This window comes from Oncorhynchus masou, chromosome 21, assembly GCF_036934945.1.
Source record: "Oncorhynchus masou masou isolate Uvic2021 chromosome 21, UVic_Omas_1.1, whole genome shotgun sequence".
NCBI classification, from domain to species: Eukaryota; Metazoa; Chordata; class Actinopteri; order Salmoniformes; family Salmonidae; genus Oncorhynchus; species Oncorhynchus masou.
The window spans coordinates 37,205,880-37,223,239 of NC_088232.1; the positions used below are offsets into that span (position 1 = coordinate 37,205,880).

At 40.8% G+C, this 17,360-nt stretch overlaps 1 protein-coding gene across 4 annotated transcripts; it reads right to left on the reverse strand.

Moving 5' to 3' along the window:
• Positions 1-1,296: 1,296 nt before the first annotated feature.
• On the reverse strand, positions 1,297-11,517 carry LOC135508282 (KH domain-containing, RNA-binding, signal transduction-associated protein 1-like). Of its 4 annotated transcripts, XM_064928360.1 has the most exons (12): positions 11,174-11,517; positions 8,927-9,054; positions 6,595-6,711; positions 6,074-6,220; positions 5,763-5,905; positions 5,408-5,672; positions 4,656-4,732; positions 4,443-4,501; positions 2,743-4,279; positions 2,254-2,321; positions 1,794-1,828; positions 1,297-1,670 (listed from the first exon to the last, which is right to left on the reverse strand). In XM_064928360.1, the coding sequence occupies exons 1-9, from the start codon at positions 11,331-11,333 to the stop codon at positions 4,173-4,175; spliced, it is 1,203 nt and encodes a 400-aa protein (XP_064784432.1). In that variant the 5' UTR covers positions 11,334-11,517; the 3' UTR covers positions 1,297-1,670; positions 1,794-1,828; positions 2,254-2,321; positions 2,743-4,172. The 4 variants fall into 4 exon arrangements, with proteins under 4 accessions (XP_064784432.1, XP_064784434.1, XP_064784433.1 ...); XM_064928362.1 differs by having other exon boundaries at positions 1,297-1,828; positions 5,763-5,902; XM_064928361.1 differs by having other exon boundaries at positions 1,297-1,828; positions 4,108-4,279.
• Positions 11,518-17,360: the final 5,843 nt, after the last annotated feature.

A 17,360-nucleotide genomic window follows, 5' to 3' on the forward strand; every position in this document is an offset into this window, starting at 1 on the left:
TAGCGGTTGTTTTCCATGTTCTCGTCAAGAAAAATATAACATTTTATATGGAAGTTGCGTCTTTGCCCATAACTTGGCACAGGACTGTGCTCGTTCTTGACTATTTGAATGACAACCGCAGAGGGCAACAACTTACAATTCAAAGTATTGGATCCTGCAAGATACTGTTCTTAATTATACAACGACCTTTTTTGCCAAAGTGGAGGTGTTGGAAAAACATTGCCTGCTCTAGACGTTTATATCGTTCTGATAATACTAATAAATTCCCAGTGCACGAATTGTGAAAACTTTTGTGTTTGAGCACCCCTACTTCCCACTGCTTTGCCTTTGTCAATATTCAGCCTTCCCATCCTCCTGACAGAATGGGGCCAGACATCTCCCAGCATAAGACAGTGGATGGAAGTGAGAGCTTGAAAGAGAAACCAGACCAGCTGCTCTCACAATACTGCCATTAGATACCTGGTCCACAGAAAGATGCTGTTAATTTATTTAGAGTGAGAAAATAGATGGGACAAGGGAGCATGATACAAGAGATGGTTACTCAACATTGACAACACAAGTTTATTTATACTGAACAAAAACGTGTAAAGTGTTGGTTTCATGAGCTGAAATACAAGATCACAGAATAATCCAGTCACTTGACAGGTGCGGAATATCAAGAAGCTGATTAACAGCATGATCATTACACCGTTACACCTTGCACTGGGGACAATAAAATGCATCAGGCCTCAAATGTGCAGTTGTCACAACACAATGCCACGTGTCTCAAGTTGAGGGAGTGTGCAATTGGCATGATGAATGCAGGAATGTCCAACAGAGCTGTTGCCAGCTGTTAATTTCTCTACCATAAACCTCAAATTATTTTTAAAGATTTTGGCAGTATGTCCAACCGGCCTCAACACCAGAACACATGTAACCACGGCAGCCCCGGCTCCCAAGTGGGTGGGACAATGCACTCCCATGGCTGCGCCTCTACCCCGTCATGTGAAATCCATCGATTAGCGCCTAATGAATATTTCAAATGACTGATTTCCTGTAATTCAGTAAAAGGGTTACGTTTATATTTTCTCAGTATAAATAAGGGAGGCAGCTGAAGGGTTGACCTTATATACACGAGCCTCAAAGCAGCAGGTTGAGCCCATTATGCCAGTGACCTAGTTTGAATCTGAGCCGACTGAAAAATCTGTCAATGTGCCATTGAACAGAGCACTGAACCCCAATTGCTCATGTAAATTGCTCTGGATAAGTATCTGCTAAATGACTAAAATGTAAAACATAATTTGACAAAAAGATAGCTTAATCAGAATATTGAGATTTATTTAAGAAAGGAAGGTTATTCTGCACAGAAATGATTCAAGACCTTCCTGAGGCAACTACAATTTTACAAACACAAAAAAAAAACAAGTAAAACGAGGTAAAAAATAAAGTCAAGGAAATGTAGCAATGATAATCTTAGGGCGTAGATAAGTTGATATTGCAGATTGTACCTTCTATCAATGTAATTGTCTGCATAATTTCCCAGAATACAACTCAGTTCCTCTTACTCCAAGCTGCTTTGTCAGGAACCAGCGCATTTACTTCATCCTCTCAAGTTGAATGCACTGTAAGCCTCATGTTCTTTCTCTGGAGACTTGCAGACATATTCCAGGGAGTGCCATTATCCATAAGTGCTGGAGCGAACACACATCCTCATTTATAGCAAACTGATGGGCATATCTTGTGTAAGAAAAGCCTTGTGGCAATCCTGACAGTTAAGCCCCAAACAAAACATGGGGCTGCCAGGCTTAAGTTACCTGTGCAGTCTTCAAGGCCTTTCACTGGATTATACCTGTTGAAACGATAAATTCACAAGTCACCCTGTTGAGCAACTAAAAACGGAGCACTTCCCAAAACCCGATTGAGAACAAAATTGGAGATCACCAACATTTCCACCTGCCTTCCTCCAGTCTAGCAGTAAGTACTTTGTCACAACACTGGTTTGATCTTCTACTACAGCTGGTAAAGACCCTGACAAAATTCAGCTTGAGGGTCCATTACAAAAACATTGCAGTTAGTTGTGAAGAGGACTAGGAGCTTTCTGGCCAACTTCAACAAGCACACGCAAAATGAGGAATACTCAGGTGGATAGCAGACGTTGTTCACTCATCATTTCATCAGTTTTCCTCAATTTAAGTAATAGTAAAACCTAAAATACTATAGCAGCTTTAGCCAGTCAAATTCCATGACATTGCTGAAGAGTAATGGACGACTTACCCAGAGGACTTTATTCAGCTCAAGTCCGATGCCTTTCTCAAACCCAGAGAGGGACTTACTCGGAATACCTGGGGACAGAAATACAATGAGACCCCTGTGCAAGTGCTGTTGACAACTAACATGTACTTGAAAACGATCATTCATGCAAGACTAATATTTCACTGCAAATGTCATGCAACTCAAGCGGAGGTTGTAAGTCTTTATAACCATGACTTATTGACTTGTTATTTTAACATTATTCTAAAAATACCAAACAAAAAAAAGCCAGGGAGGGCAGTTGAAATGATTGGACCATTAACTTCAATTTTAGCAAGAGTTGCATTACAATCAATTCTAATAATTTTGCACAACTATTTTGTTTGAAACAGGTCATAGCATATTATGCAGGTATGCATTTTTGGACAACTGGTTTTGGATGACTAGCAGGTTCTAGCATTTTGTGCATAAGACAAAAAATATCTAACAAATGACAGTTGGGGTTCGTTTTACCTTCTTGACGTGATCTTTAGGCTTTTAGCATCCTCTCCCCTGCGATATTTTTCTTTGATGCAAAGTCATGCTGGCTGGTTTTATTAAAGTCAAGTAAGAATCCTGCAAGCTTGACTTGAAATACTGTTGAAAATCAGTTATTTCAAATGACTAAAAATACATGGATCATTGGGAAGCTTGAGGAAGTGGGCTGTCGTAACAATTGACTTCAAATAATACAAGTCCAGGCACTATCATTGTCAGGCGAAGTATTTGGAAATACATTACCTTAAGGAACCATCGTTATTTTACGTGACATAATGGGTCTCTTCTAGATCCTCTATTAAAGAGAGAGACGAAGAGGATGTGCTCTTTATCAAAATAGAGCAATGTTCTTTTTGGTTGCTTTTGTCTATGTACATGCAATAATCTGGTGATTGTTTTCGAGTTTTGTGAAGAGCCTCAAAATGAGGATCAGTTTTATTAGTGGAAGGCATTACTATACAACAAAAGCAAAATACCAGGTTTAGTTGGATAAAAAACAAAAACAAATTAGGCTTTATTGATACAACGCACTGCAGCAAAACATTTGTGGATATATTTAGTATCCTATTTAGGCAAGAGTACACATATAGCACTATGCATTTTGGAGACTGCACAACTTTAGATAGCAATACAATTGTCCTTAGTTTATGTACATAATATTGAGTTGGCTGCAGTTCTTACATAAAGACCATGTCCAAATCTTGGTAGGACACAAAATAGAGTAATTCACCAGAATTTCCATCAGTCAGCCCAATAAGATGTAGACTAAAGTAAGCCAATCACAAAATATATCTATAGTAGAATGTACTACACAATCAAGTCAAATTGAAATGACTCGAGATATTTTAGGACAGACCGTCTCAAGTGTCTAATAAGGATAGATTTCAAAACTCAAGAAAAAAAAAAAAAATTGAACCTATGGAATTTTAGATTATACAAACAAAATTGTCCAGAAATGTATTTAGGTTCTTCCCCATTCATTCTAAGTTGCCGATGTTACATTGATGTCATTGATCAAGTTTATTAGCTAAAAATACTTTTGAAATGCAGCCTAAATGAGTCTGCAACTGCCACTGAATCCTCTCATGACAGACAAACTGAAATAACATTTTTGAACATTAAACTACACAAGGTATCAAGTTTTTTTTTTCTTCATTTTTTTTAAATCTTCAAGCAACCATTAAATTAGATCTTAACTCAAAGATGCAGTGGAAACAAACATTGAATGAAACTTTTTATCAAAATCCTTGCATTTGCTTGCTACGCCCATTCGATGCAATACATCCAATTACCCTGCTCTCAAACCATTTTTAAAAAATTAAAGAAAAAGAGGGAAATTACTTCAGAGAGTTAAAAGTGATTTACAATGGGAGACAGTTGCCAGGGCAACCCTCTACCAGAGCCGTTCAGTATCTTCCGTATGGATGCTCTCTGTAGGACCCCCGCTTATCCTGCCTTGCAGGAGGGGCTTTGCCTCCAGTGGTGGGCCACGAACCCTCCCAATCGTCCTGGGCTACGAGAGAAAATGCACACAAAAGTCCCAAACAAAGGTCAATGTTTCATTGACAGATGACCGGTTTGGACCAATTATGTCATTTCAATATCTGAGAATGTATGTGAAAATAAGAACATTGGTTATACCAACTTTCACCAACATTAATTTACTATCATCTTACCATAGGGTTCAAAGGCCTCCTGAGCCTCTCCATGTCCGTAGTCATAGTACTCTGTATCCCTGAGAAGAGAAGGTCAAACAGTCTTCCACCATTTTGACACTACATTGAATATTGTGAGAGGAAATGTCTGCGCCCCTACACTGTCCTGAGGATTGGCCACTTCGCTGTTTAAAAACTCACAATGAACCATTATACTACGAGGTAGAAACTTACGCTTGTGGAGGTTGTTGACTGTAATAACTGTCATAACCTTCATATGCAGGCTCAGCATAGCTTTCTTCATAGGCAGGCTGGGGAAAAGACAACATAAGCAATTAACCACAGAATGACATGGTACATGTACAACGCTAGAGTAATGTCAGAACAAACACCTCAAGTGTACTAGAAAGGTTCCATTGGACTGATACTAATGATTTCTATAAACCCTGGATTGCTGATGCTATACATTGGGCATAGAGACTGAAGCAAACGGTCAGCGGCACTCCCCAGTAGGAGCAATCCTCCTTAATTAATGGGATTTTACAGTAGTTCAATAATTTTTCAAGGACACAAGCAGTTGTATTTAAGTTTGTGGGGTCTGTAATATTACTAATCGAAAATTAAAATGTAAGGAAAAATAGTTTGTTAAACTCACATATACACCAAGGTGTACAAAAGAACAAGTGTGTACAAAAGAACAAGTGTGGCAAAAACAAATGTAGACATCAATAATTTAATGCTCCCAAAATATTTTACAATGTTAGGAATGCCAAGATGGAGGCACAGTTGATTCAACACAGCACCCCCTATCAGTGATCTAGTGTAGAAAAAAATCAATGGTAGATAACCGTGAATGAAGAGGTGACTTGTCAGCCGTGATAAATAGACCTATAATAAATACGACCTTAAACTGACAGCTCCTCTTTAGTTCTGAAAGAGACTAGGTACACAACACAATGACTTAACAATTGAGTGGTTTGACGTACATATTCATCATAGGCCTCAGCCTTGGGTGGTTGCGCATGTTGGTGCTGCTGATGGTGCTGCTGGTGGGAGTGGGCTGGGGACGGGAGCATCCTTTGCGTCCCTTGTGCGGGGGGTCTGGAACGTTGAGCTGTGCCTCCTCTAGCGGGTGTGGAGGGGGGTCCACCCCGACCAGCTGGAGCCCCTCTGGTGGACCCACCCCTGGGTGGCCCTCCTCGGGAAGCTCCACCACGAGGGGCTCCTCCACGAGGTGGCATTCCTCGCCCCCTGAAGAAAAACAAAATATACTTGTAAATTTAAAGTTGGAAAGATTGTGGTCTTGTAAAATAAGGGGTTGCCAAAGGCACTGAATCCTACCTGGCTCCTGCAGAGTTGGGTGGGGGTGCTCCCCTGCCCCTGCCTGGGGGGCCCCCTCTTCCCCTGGATTGTGAGTCCTGACCTCCATTTAGGTAGCCAATCTCCATGAACTGATCCTGGCAGATACCATCCATGGTGTCCTGCTTATAAGTAAAGAAAGTAGTAGCTACATTAACATGGCAGGTCTGTGATTAGAACATGGCAGCAGCATGGAAAATCTTGGGCCATTTGCTAAGCCATCATAAATCAACCCATAGATCACAACTTTAAAATGTCTGTGGCTGAAGCAGGATACTCTCTGGGATACTTACAGGGATGAGGAACTTCTTGACCTCGTCCATTGCATGAGCCATGCGCAGGTATGCCTCAGGTATGGGGGCAAACACCTCTATGAAGACATGCAATTCCATGCCCAGATGAGCATATTTGGGCTCACCACCCTTTCTCAGCTCTTCCTCCTGAAATGAACGTACAAAATTACATAAACTAGGTGGTTCGAGCCCTAAAAGCCATATACCACGGGTATGACAAAACCTTTTTAATGCTTTAATCACATTGGTAATCAGTTTGTAATAGCAATAAGATACCTCAGGGGTTTGTGATGTATGGCCAACATACCACAGCTAAGGACTTTGTCAAAGCGCACCGCGTTGCGTTGTGCCTAAGAACTTCCCTTAGCATATTGGTCATATTTCACAACCCCTCGGGCCTTATTGCTTAAATTAAGTCCAATGCTACTCAGTAAATTTCCCAAATACTAATTTGATTGCTAAATGTTTGTTTCAAAGGGACTCCACGCATGTACCTGGTCAGCTCCTCCCGACATTCTTACCTTCGCCTTGTCTCTCATGGAACCTTTGCCCAACACAGAGATCTTTGCTCCTGTTTCCTCCTGGAGTCGCTTGATCGTGTTCCCCTGGGGTCCCAGGATCTTACCAACAAAGTTGAACTGAAAAATTTTTATTTGAAAAGAGATTACACAAATAGCCTCTTGATGCAGATTGAATTAAACAGAGTCATATATCATGTTGCTAGACTGAGGAAGATATCGTAGCACAGCCTATTCAACCTAGTGTGATGCATGCCTTTCCCACCCCGGCTAAGGGAGATCAGGGACAGTCAGTCTGCTGCCCGAGACAGTAATTAACATTAATAGATTAATTTGTCACTCAGGCACTCTAACATGATAGCGAGGGCCATTTAGTTTCCCCTTTTCCTTACTCAAATGAAAGAGGACGAGAGCCTGCCCAGGAGACTGAGATCGGTCCATGTTTAATGGCGGTAGATACGAGAGCGGTTTCGGCACATCGAAATTAAGATGAATGAATTTCAAGTATCAGATGGTCAAACCAACGCCGCTCTTTCTGCAATTGCCCATTTATGTGGGCCATTTTGTATTAATTCATATCTAGAAGCCTTAAGCCTTGCACATGTCAGCCAAATTCTGCGAGGTGAACGAGCAAGCTTGTAAAACGACAATAGTACCACTTGTCCATCTTGAAACGCAATAGCCAGTAAACAAATCCTTGAAATAGATTAATTCACCATAACTCAAAATCTGTCATTTATTGAAATTTGAAATTTTTGCAGAAGAGATCTTAGAAGAGATCTTCAAATTTTACATCCAACAAAGATGTTTGGTATTTCTCAATTGAAAATTTGCACAAATGACAACACTTCATTGAACAATCCCCATTGTTGACCAATCACCAACAAAGAGACATGTCATAATATATGCATGAAGTTCCAGAATGGAATGATGCGGATGTCTTTATTCTGCATGTCTGAATGAGCACTGTGACATACCATTTCAACTTCACTCCCCTGAAATTAAAAAGCATCATTCCACTACATGCAGTCATATCCATTAAAGTTGGTCACTGAAAACCCTGAGGGGTGGAAGTTGTTTTCATTCCATGTCAGTGACGAGTCCCTTGACAGTAAAGGAAAGCCAGACGAAGTAGAGCAGGGTTGCCCCACTGGCGAATAATTTTATTTGGCTTCTGTTCTGAGCAACCCCCCCCCCCCCCCAAAAAAAATAATTGGGACACACACACACACATAAAACCAGCGCCAAGTGATTTCAATTTTGGAAATCTGTTCTAAATTATTCCTACGCATAGAGATATAAACCAGTTAAGGTACACCACCCAATTCGTGAAAACAGTTCACACCTACGGACAGGACAGGTAGTCACATGGCCTGCTATATAAAGCAGGCAGACAGGCATCCAGTTACTGTTCTATTGAACATTAGAATGGGCAAAGCGAGTGACCTAAGCAACTTCGTGTCGTATAATAGTCAGTGCCATCTGCGCTGGTTCCAGCATCACAGAAAAGTCCAGCCTCCTGCTATTTTCACATACAACCGTGTCCAGGGTTTACAGAGAATGGTGAGAAAGCACGCTCTCTCACCATGCCGCTGACTGGAAAACATCCAGTCAGCGGCAGTCCTGTGGGCAAAGACAGCTGACAGCCTGTTGATGGGAGGTTGAAGGAGAATGGCAAGAATCCGCAAGCTAACAGGAGGGCCACAAAGAGTTCAGTAAAAAGGGGTGCACAGAATGGCATCTCAAAACGCACAACTCATCGGTCCTTGTCTCAGATGGGCTATGGCAGCAGATAACCACACTGGGTTCCACTCCTATCAGCTAAAAACAAGAAGCGGCTCCACTGGGCATGCAATCACCAACTGTGGACAATCGAGCATGAGTCTATGGCCCCATCCTGCCTGGTGTCAACAGTACAGGCTGGTGGCAATGGTGTAAGAAATGTTTTCCTGGCACACATTAGGTCCCTTGACAACTGAGCAAAGTATCCATGCCCTGAAGAATTCCAGCTGTTCAGGAGGCAAAGTGCGACCCGACCCGGTACTAGATGGGTGTACCTAGTGAACTGGTCACTGAGTGTATGTAACCATATACAAACAAGGTTTGAGATTATGTTCTAGTACAATATTATATCCGTTTGGGCTTCCTGCAGTCTACAAATGTGTAATTACGTCCCCCCACAAAAGTAATCACATTTTAAACACAATGGCCCAAACTGCATGATTCTATCATAAATCTTTCAGATGTTAGGCTAAAGATTGAGTAAAAAAATAAAATTACCGACTTTCGATGGAGACCAAAAAAAAAAAAAAAAAAAAAAAAAAACTTTACTCACCCTTGGGTACTGCTTGACGGGAATTAGCACACGTTCTTTGACCTTGATGTTCTTTGTGGTACACAGGTCCAAGTATGTTTCTCTTTCTGCCTCTTTCTTTGACTCTCCTTTCTGAATCCTTTCAATCTCTACAGACAGGAAAACATGGGTTTTTAGTTTGAGTAAATCATTACTGTACCATTGATAATGATTGAACGTATTGCAAGTGCTTCATGAAATGTTCATAATTCACAAGCAATTAGCAGAGCTTGGTCCAAGCCAAGTATAAATAACTAAAGTAGCGACATCTGAGCATTGCCCTACTAGAGAACATCCTGGAGTCAAGACAAAAGCCAACGGATCTAGACATTTTAGCACCTGCATTTCCTCAAAAACAACTGGCATAGAACAGACAGTTGTGTGACAATTGGTCTCTAATCCTCTACAACACAGATGCCCCAACAGTGAAATGCTGCAGGCATTAGACATTGCACAACCGCCAAGATCCCAAAACATTATGGGGAAACTGAGCTCCGCTCACTAGATAAACACCCGTATAATTATGAAAGCATCAGAACTGGCAAACAGGCCTCAAAATCCTACTGAAAATGACAAGTTGGCCTTTAGTCTTCAACCCGGATGCTGTAATTGTTACAATGGGGTGCAGTGGGGCTGTTAAGGTGAGTCTCAAGAATCAGAGACACCATTAATTTGACATAATTAACAAAAAATGGCTGATCAGACTGTAGAATCCAAACTTGTAATGCACACTCCTGTTTAGTTTGAGACAGACAGGTAACGGGAACTGTCTGGTATAAATTGGTGCTAGGAGTGAGGCAAGCTGCGATAACGCAGTTAACTAGCACTGCAGCAGGATGAAGCAGTTTATAACCTGGTCTGACACTTAGCCATGACATTGCTGGCAGAGGTCCCAACATACGTAACAATTTCCTGCCTAAAGAATTGTACAGTTAATTTGCCGCAGATATCAAATTTCAGATGTGCACACCAGCTGGTGTCTACTATAAATTAAAATATCTGCCAGAAATTCAGGAATCGAACTGTAAATGCTGGATTTACATAAGTCATTTAGTAGACTCGCTTATTCAAAGCAGCTTACAGTTAAGTGCATTCATTCTAGGTGAGACAACCAGTCATGGTTAACTAAGTCGAGAAAAGAAGTGATAGCTACCAAGTTTCGTTAACTACACATTTTTACAGCACTAACACATAAGCAGCCACATTTCATATAATGTCAGCCAACTAGCTACTGTTCCAAACAAAAACTGCAAGCCACGGCCGGTTGATACAGCCAGGGCTCAAACCAGAGTGTCTGTAGTGCCGCCTCTAGCTTTGAGATGCAGTGCCTCGGAAGCCCAATTTGCGAGCAGTTTCCCCATTATTTTCAGACAATTTAGGATATTGCCCACCCTTGGCTGAAGGTGGGGGCAATTGTGTTTAATGAAGGCGATCCCGTGGTTCGCCATTAGATGGCTGATGGAAAGTATGGCTTGCAGTCTGAATGGATGCTTTATGTCTTAGCCGGTCTACACGCGTATTACCGGGAATGCACAATCCTAGATGTGCAGATCTAACGCCAATGAATGTTGCCTCAGCAACATTCAATCTGGCCGGCAGGTTTGAGTAAAAAAAATAAAAAAGTGCACATTGTTCTGGAAGAATGAGAACATTGTTGCAGCCCTCTGGATATTTGTTAATCCCCATGTGGTCCTCTATACAAAATTATGGCCCAGCCCTGTCATAGAGATGTTCACATGCTGCTACCAAGCTTATATAAACAAAATACATCGTTCAATTGTTACTTTACACAGTAAATCACAGGAATCAGTGGTTTGGGGTGGATTATCCCGTTAACGTTAGTTACATCACTACACCCCCCACTTGGTGCCATGCCTCTACCTTAAAACCTCGTGCCAACATGTCCCTTTCCATATCAACCATTGTCCAAGGGAATACTTAAAAAATATATATACAGTACAGAGCGGTGTATGTTTAACAAAAGCCGTTTCATTTATGACAAATATGAACGAGATGTCAACGTTTAACAAATAATTTGTGCAGTAATCAATGGGTTAACGTTACAAACCAGAACGGTTTGACTACTAGCTAACGTAGCTACAATACGTTAGCTAGCCATCGTCATTCTTTCAACTAACGTTACCCCAGAGATAGCCTACTATAACTAACAAACAAATTCAGGAGTCACTGCGAATGTGCATTTCAACAAAAATATTTGTGATATATTACCTGCAGATATCAGTTTCATTGCGTGAGTAAATGACGAATCCAGGCTGTCTTTTTCTGCCAGAAGCTCGGGGAGATATTTGCTTTCATTCTCCATTTTGCCTTTTTTAGGCTCGGGCTTAGCGTCGGAACTCATGTCGCTCACGTTCTGCAAAGCTTTCATTCACTTAGTTTCAAAGCAGTCGGCAGTACCCCAAAACAACACACTGTATGACGTTTACTAGCTTTATGTTATTCCCCGGTAACTAGCTAGATACACGTTGTCCGTATTTTAGCGGTAACCGAGAGCGGGCTGTGAACAAAAGAGGTTGGTAGAACAGACGAATGTTCTTCTTGTGCAAAAAAAAAAAAATACGTCACATGTTTTATAAATCGGAAACGAGGCTGCCTAGTGGATTTAAAGAAGCAGTGTTTTTGAGTTGATGGCCAGTGAGTCGGCAAAGTTCAAATTTTGCCGAAGATTTATGTCAAGAAAGCAAGAATAGAAGCTACTTATTTTGTTGTTTGTGCCCTAATTTGTGGTTGGCCTGTACAGGGAAAAAACGGTTTATTAGCTGATACCTAACTGAACAACTCTTTGCAGAATGCTAAGTGCATCCTTGTTAGTTAAAAAAAATATCACAGATCTTCTTAGGTAGAATATTAGTTAGTTAACCTCAAACTGACAGTCCCCGAAATCAGACACTAGAATTACTTAAACATATATGTATACATTACTTGTTTTATAGATTTCCCACCGTTTTATAACCATCCAGACTTTCCTATGACTCTGTCAGCGTCCTCTGTCGAATGAACGGGTATTTGCCTCCCTCTGGTGGTCGGCTGAATCATTAAGTCCCTTTATATCGCTTCACTGCAACGTTACGTCTCCGGGATTTTTTTATTTTTTATTTTATTTATCCAGCTCGAATTCTTCACTGCACAAGACATGTCAAAGCAACTTGCTGAATAGATATTGAGCAGGCGGAAATAGATACACTACTTTCATAGCTCTAAGATAAAGAGAGAGAGCTCTCTTCTTTCAATCTAAAGTAATTAAATAAGTAATTTTGAGTGGAAGTCAAACATTCGTTTTATGTCGGAGGCAGACACATTGCTTATGGTCAGAATGTCAAAATCAAAACCCTTTACATAGCCCTTCTCCCCTTGTACATGGGTAGGATATGCAAGCTGTTTAAATGGCCTAAAACAGATTATAACTATATATGGACATACTATGAAATATGAATAGGCTTATTCATTCACATTTTTCTAGGGGCGGGACACTCACTCACTCACTCACTCACTCACTCACTCACTCACTCACTCACTCACACACACACACACACACACACACACACACACACACACACTACCACATTAAAATATTGCCCTCTTGCTAGATTGATGACTAAAACCACAGCGAAACAGTGCAAGACTCTGAGGACTTAGAGCTTGAGGTAGTCACCTCTTACAAGTACTTGGGGGTATGGCTAGACTGTGCACTGTCCTTCTCTCAGCCAGTTGCTAGATTTAGCAACTTTTTAGACTACCCTGGCAACTTCATTTTCAAACAGCACCTAGCAACAAATTTAGCTACTTTTAAACATTTATTTGGAGCTTTTAGGAACTTTTGAAAGGTGACTCAAATGCTAAAATGCACGCATTTTCCCTCTAAATGACACAAAAAAATATATTTTCTCTGTCACACACTCAGTCACAACACACGTGCCTGACAGCAAAAGTGCATTGTGAGTGACGTCAGCACTATATACCTCTGAGGAAAAACACACGGAGGCAGAACTCCACTCTTTCCTAGAGGGAATCTCGCTACCTAAACTATCAGAGACCGACTAAGAAGATCTCAACTCCCCCTTTACTCCTGAGGAGATCCTGGAGGTAATTACTACCTCCATGCCACCTAATAAGTCCCCAGGCCCAGATGGATTCCCCAGAGAGTTCTACAAAGCTTTTTGGCCCCAGCTCAGCCCTATCTTCATGCCAATGCTGGAGGATTTTTGCAAAAACGGAGTTCTCCCAGACTCAATGCACACAGCTCGCATTGCAGTGTTGCTCAAAAAGGACAAGGACCCCCTATCCTGCTCGTCCTTCCGGCCCATAAGCTTGTTGGATTTTGACTATAAAATAATTACCAAATTGCTCGCCAAAAGACTAAACACTCTTCTTCCCAAAAATAATAACAGCGGACCAAACTGGATTTATTAGAGACAGATAGTCTTCTGATAACATTCACCGTCTTTTTGACATTATTGATCAAGTAAACGCACAGAAGACCCCTGTCCTGCTGGCTTCACTGGATGCTGAGAAGGCGTTTGACAGGATGGAGTGGAGCTTTCTGTTTTCAGTCTTAGAAAAGTTCAATATGGGCCCAAATTTTATTAAATGGATTAAATCACTGTACTCTCACCCAAATGCCATGGTGACTACTAATGGACTGAACTCTGACAGATTCCCTCTAGAACGGGGCACAAGACAAGGGTGCTCGCTGTCCCCCCTGCTCTACTTGTTGGGGGCGGAGCCTCTGGCAGAGTTGATAAGGAGCAATCCAAGTATTATGGGTGTTTCTGTAGGCGGCCTGCAGCACAAGATTTCGCTTTATGCGGATGATGTCTTGCTCTACATATCCAACCCTGAGAAATCCCTCCCTCTCATTTTACACACAATTGCTCAGTATGGCAAGTTTTCAGGTTATAAGATCAATTTTAACAAATCCACTGTCTGCCCTCTCAATATTACACTCACCAGCTCTATGAAGACACTATGTCCTTTCCAATGGAAAACACAGGGGTTTCAATACCTCGGGATCTTCATAACACCAGATCTGAATAGCCTTTTCAAGGAAAATTATCTTCCAGTCCTGGATCGAATCAAGAATGATCTCCAAACCTGGATCTCCCTCCCAATTAGCTTTGTAGGAAGAATTAATGTAATCTGTATGAACGTCCTCCCTAGACTGAACTACTTATTTCAGATTCTCCCATGCTATGTCCCAGTCTCCTTTTTCAAAACAACTAACCAAAGCATCACCAAATTTATATGGGGCAATAAAAAACCTAGGATCAAGTTTTCCACTCTATCGAAACCTGAATCTAAGGGTGGTCTTGCCCTTCCCTCCCTTCAATTGTACTACTGGACTGCCCAAATCCGCAACATGCTAACATGGATCACAAACAGACAAGAGTCAACGTGGATTCAGATAGAAGCCCAATCCTGTGGTTCATTGCCCTTAAGCTCAATTATATTCATTAATAAATTTAGTGAAGTGGGCAACATAGCCAAAACCTTTGTGATTTACAGCACCCTACTAGTGTAACAGTATAACTTTAGACCGTCCCCTCGCCCATACCCAGGGACCCTCTGCACACATCAACAACAGTCACCCTCGAAGCATCGTTACCCATCGCTCCACAAAAGCCACGGCCCTTGCAGAGCAAGGGGAACTACTACTTCAAGGTCTCAGAGCAAGTGACACAACCGATTGAAATGCTATTTAGCACGCACCACTGCTAACTAAGCTAGCCGTTTCACATCCGTTACACTAGTGTGGAGGGACAGTAAGAAATAACTGGGCATTTCCTCCTAAATATGTTCTCACTCGCCTATAGTAGGCAACCCAGACTTGCCAAAAGCCCTGAGTGATGCCAACTTTAATATTTGGCATACTCTAGGAATCAGGACCTTTTCAGACCTATTTCATCAGAAAACCACTACACTGAAATCCTTTCAAGAGCTCTGCAGTGAATTCAATGTGCCAAGATCCCATTTTTTGTTTAAAATATCTTCAAATTAGACATGTAATTTCCTCATTTACCTCCAAGAGGAGGTTTAGAACTCAGTTGAATGAAGTTGAAACCCTTCTTGTCACAGCACAATCCATTAAATGCAAAATATCTTACATCTATAGACTCCTTTCTGAGAAAGGAGGCTCCTCCTTTACTCCTCTGAAAATAATCTGGGAAAAGGACCTTGGTCTGACTATCAGTGATGAGTTATGGGCGGAGGTTGGTAACAGGGTATACTACACCTCTACTAATGTAAAAATGAAAGAATCTAATTACAAATTTTATTACACTCCTTTGAGACTCCATAGAATGAAAACCGATATGTCTCCTAACTGTAAAAGATGTCCCTCAAAGTGGAACCAATATGCATGTATTTTGGAGCTGTAGAGAGATTGCCAGATTCTGGCATATATACATACTATACATACTGCTGCACAGAAAATACTAGATTTACAGTTTGATATGACCCCGTGTATCTATCTTCTTAATGCACAGCAGGACTTTGTTCTTGATCCTGACAGAGAAAATTTGCTTATGACTATTACATACTTTGCTAAGAAATGTATTCTTCTATTGTGGGCCTCTAATACTCCTCCTACATTTAAAATGTGGATTGACCAGATTGTTGACTTTCTCCCTCTTGAAAAGCTCACTTATGACCTCCACATGAGACAGCCCAAGTTTGATAGACTCTGGTCTCCACTATTCAACTATATTTCAAACTGGACAGAGTGAACGGGGTGACTAGGGAAATGTGCAGATACATGTTGTGTAAGGTGCTGTAAAATCTAAAAACAAATTATTGGCTCGTCGTCTCAGCGAAGGCTAGAAATAGCTGATAAGAACCTTGATAGTGCTGCTGCAAGTTTTATATATGTTTTTGTGTGCTTTAAAAAGATCTTTGTGAGTATGTGTAGGTATGTAGGATATGTGGTTGTGTATGGGTGTGAATGTATGTATGTACAGTATGTGTATATATGTATAGGTATGTGTATGTATGTATGTATGTATGTATGTATGTATGTATGTATGTATGTATGTATGTATGTATGTATGTATGTATGTATGTATGTATGTGTGTGTGTATATATATATATATGTGTGTGTGTGTGTACATATGTATATATATATGTATGTATGTATGTATGTATGTGTGTGTGTGTATATATATATATATATGTGTACATATATATATACCAAAAAAAAATGTATTTTTAATTTTTCTTAATCTTTTATTTTAATTGTATTTTTTTATTTTATTCATTATTATTATATATTGTAACTTTTTTCCCCTTTTTTTTAAGCCTATCACGTCTGTGAATGTGGAATGTGTTTTGTTGGTTGATTGAAAAACAAGAAAACTTAATAAAACTTTCAATTGAAAAAAATAAAAAATAGCCTCAGACACCTAGTCCACTGTGTGTGTGCCTCTCTGTGACATAAGCTGAAATCTAGCTGGCTAGCTCATCATGTCTCAGTCTAAACTGTACACTTAAAAATACAGAAAGGAGTGGGAATCGAACCCTGAATTCAAAGGCTGGTTGAAGCCGTTTATTGGAGATGATACACGGACATACTGCCTGTATTGTAAGGCTGATTTCTACGCCAAACTTAGGGATGTAAAAAAACACATGACAACTCAAAAACATACTCAAAAGGCAAAGCCTCATAACAGTTCCACCCAAAACAAGCTGCCATTTATGGTAAAAAAAATTTACTCTGCAAAAAAGGCTGAGGCCACCATGGCATTAGCTATTGCTGAACACTGTTCTATGCTGCCATGTGATCACATTGGAGAAGCATGCAGAGCTGCTTTCTCAGACTCCACTGCTGCTACCCACTTCATAATGCACAGAACAGAGTGCACAGAAATGATTAATGCTGTTCTAGCACCATACTTTCTGAAAAAGTTGGTCGCAGATGTGGTTGACCAGCATTTTAGCCTCCTCCCCGATGAGTCCACGGGTGTAAGTGTTTCTAAGTATCTGAGGGTTGTGATAAGGTACTTTGGTGACATCAAGCAGACAATTGTATCAGCATTTCTGGGGCTTGTTGAGTTGGAGGGAGGAGATGCCAAATCTATAGCCCGTGCTGTTGTGGCTTTCCTCGAGAAGTGTTGTCTTAAAAAAGAGAATTTCCTGGGGATGGGGATTGACAATGCCTCTGTTATGACGGGGATTAACAATGGGGTCAATAAAGTGCTGAAGGAGGAGTATGGCCTAAAATATTTGGTTCTTATTCGCTGTGTGTGCCACTCTCTGCAGCTTGCTCATTTGTAGTTCTAAACATATTTAGTGTTTTTTACTCACTTTTTGTCTCTCCCACGACATTATTCCTCTCTCGACATTATTCCTCTCTCCTACAGCGTCCATCACAATTACATGCACATTGTCAATTATGCAAATTAG

Bases quoted from the DNA above. Each gene is read 5' to 3' on its own strand.
- LOC135508282 (XM_064928361.1), bottom strand. From the start codon at position 11,333: ATGAAAGCTTTGCAGAACGTGAGCGACATGAGTTCCGACGCTAAGCCC. The intron at 9,055-11,173 runs GTAATATATCAC...TCCTGTCTGTAG, and splicing joins AATGAAACTGATATCTGCAG to AGATTGAAAGGATTCAGAAA. The intron at 4,280-4,442 runs GTAAGATGATAG...TTTCTCTCGTAG, and splicing joins GGAGGCCTTTGAACCCTATG to CCCAGGACGATTGGGAGGGT.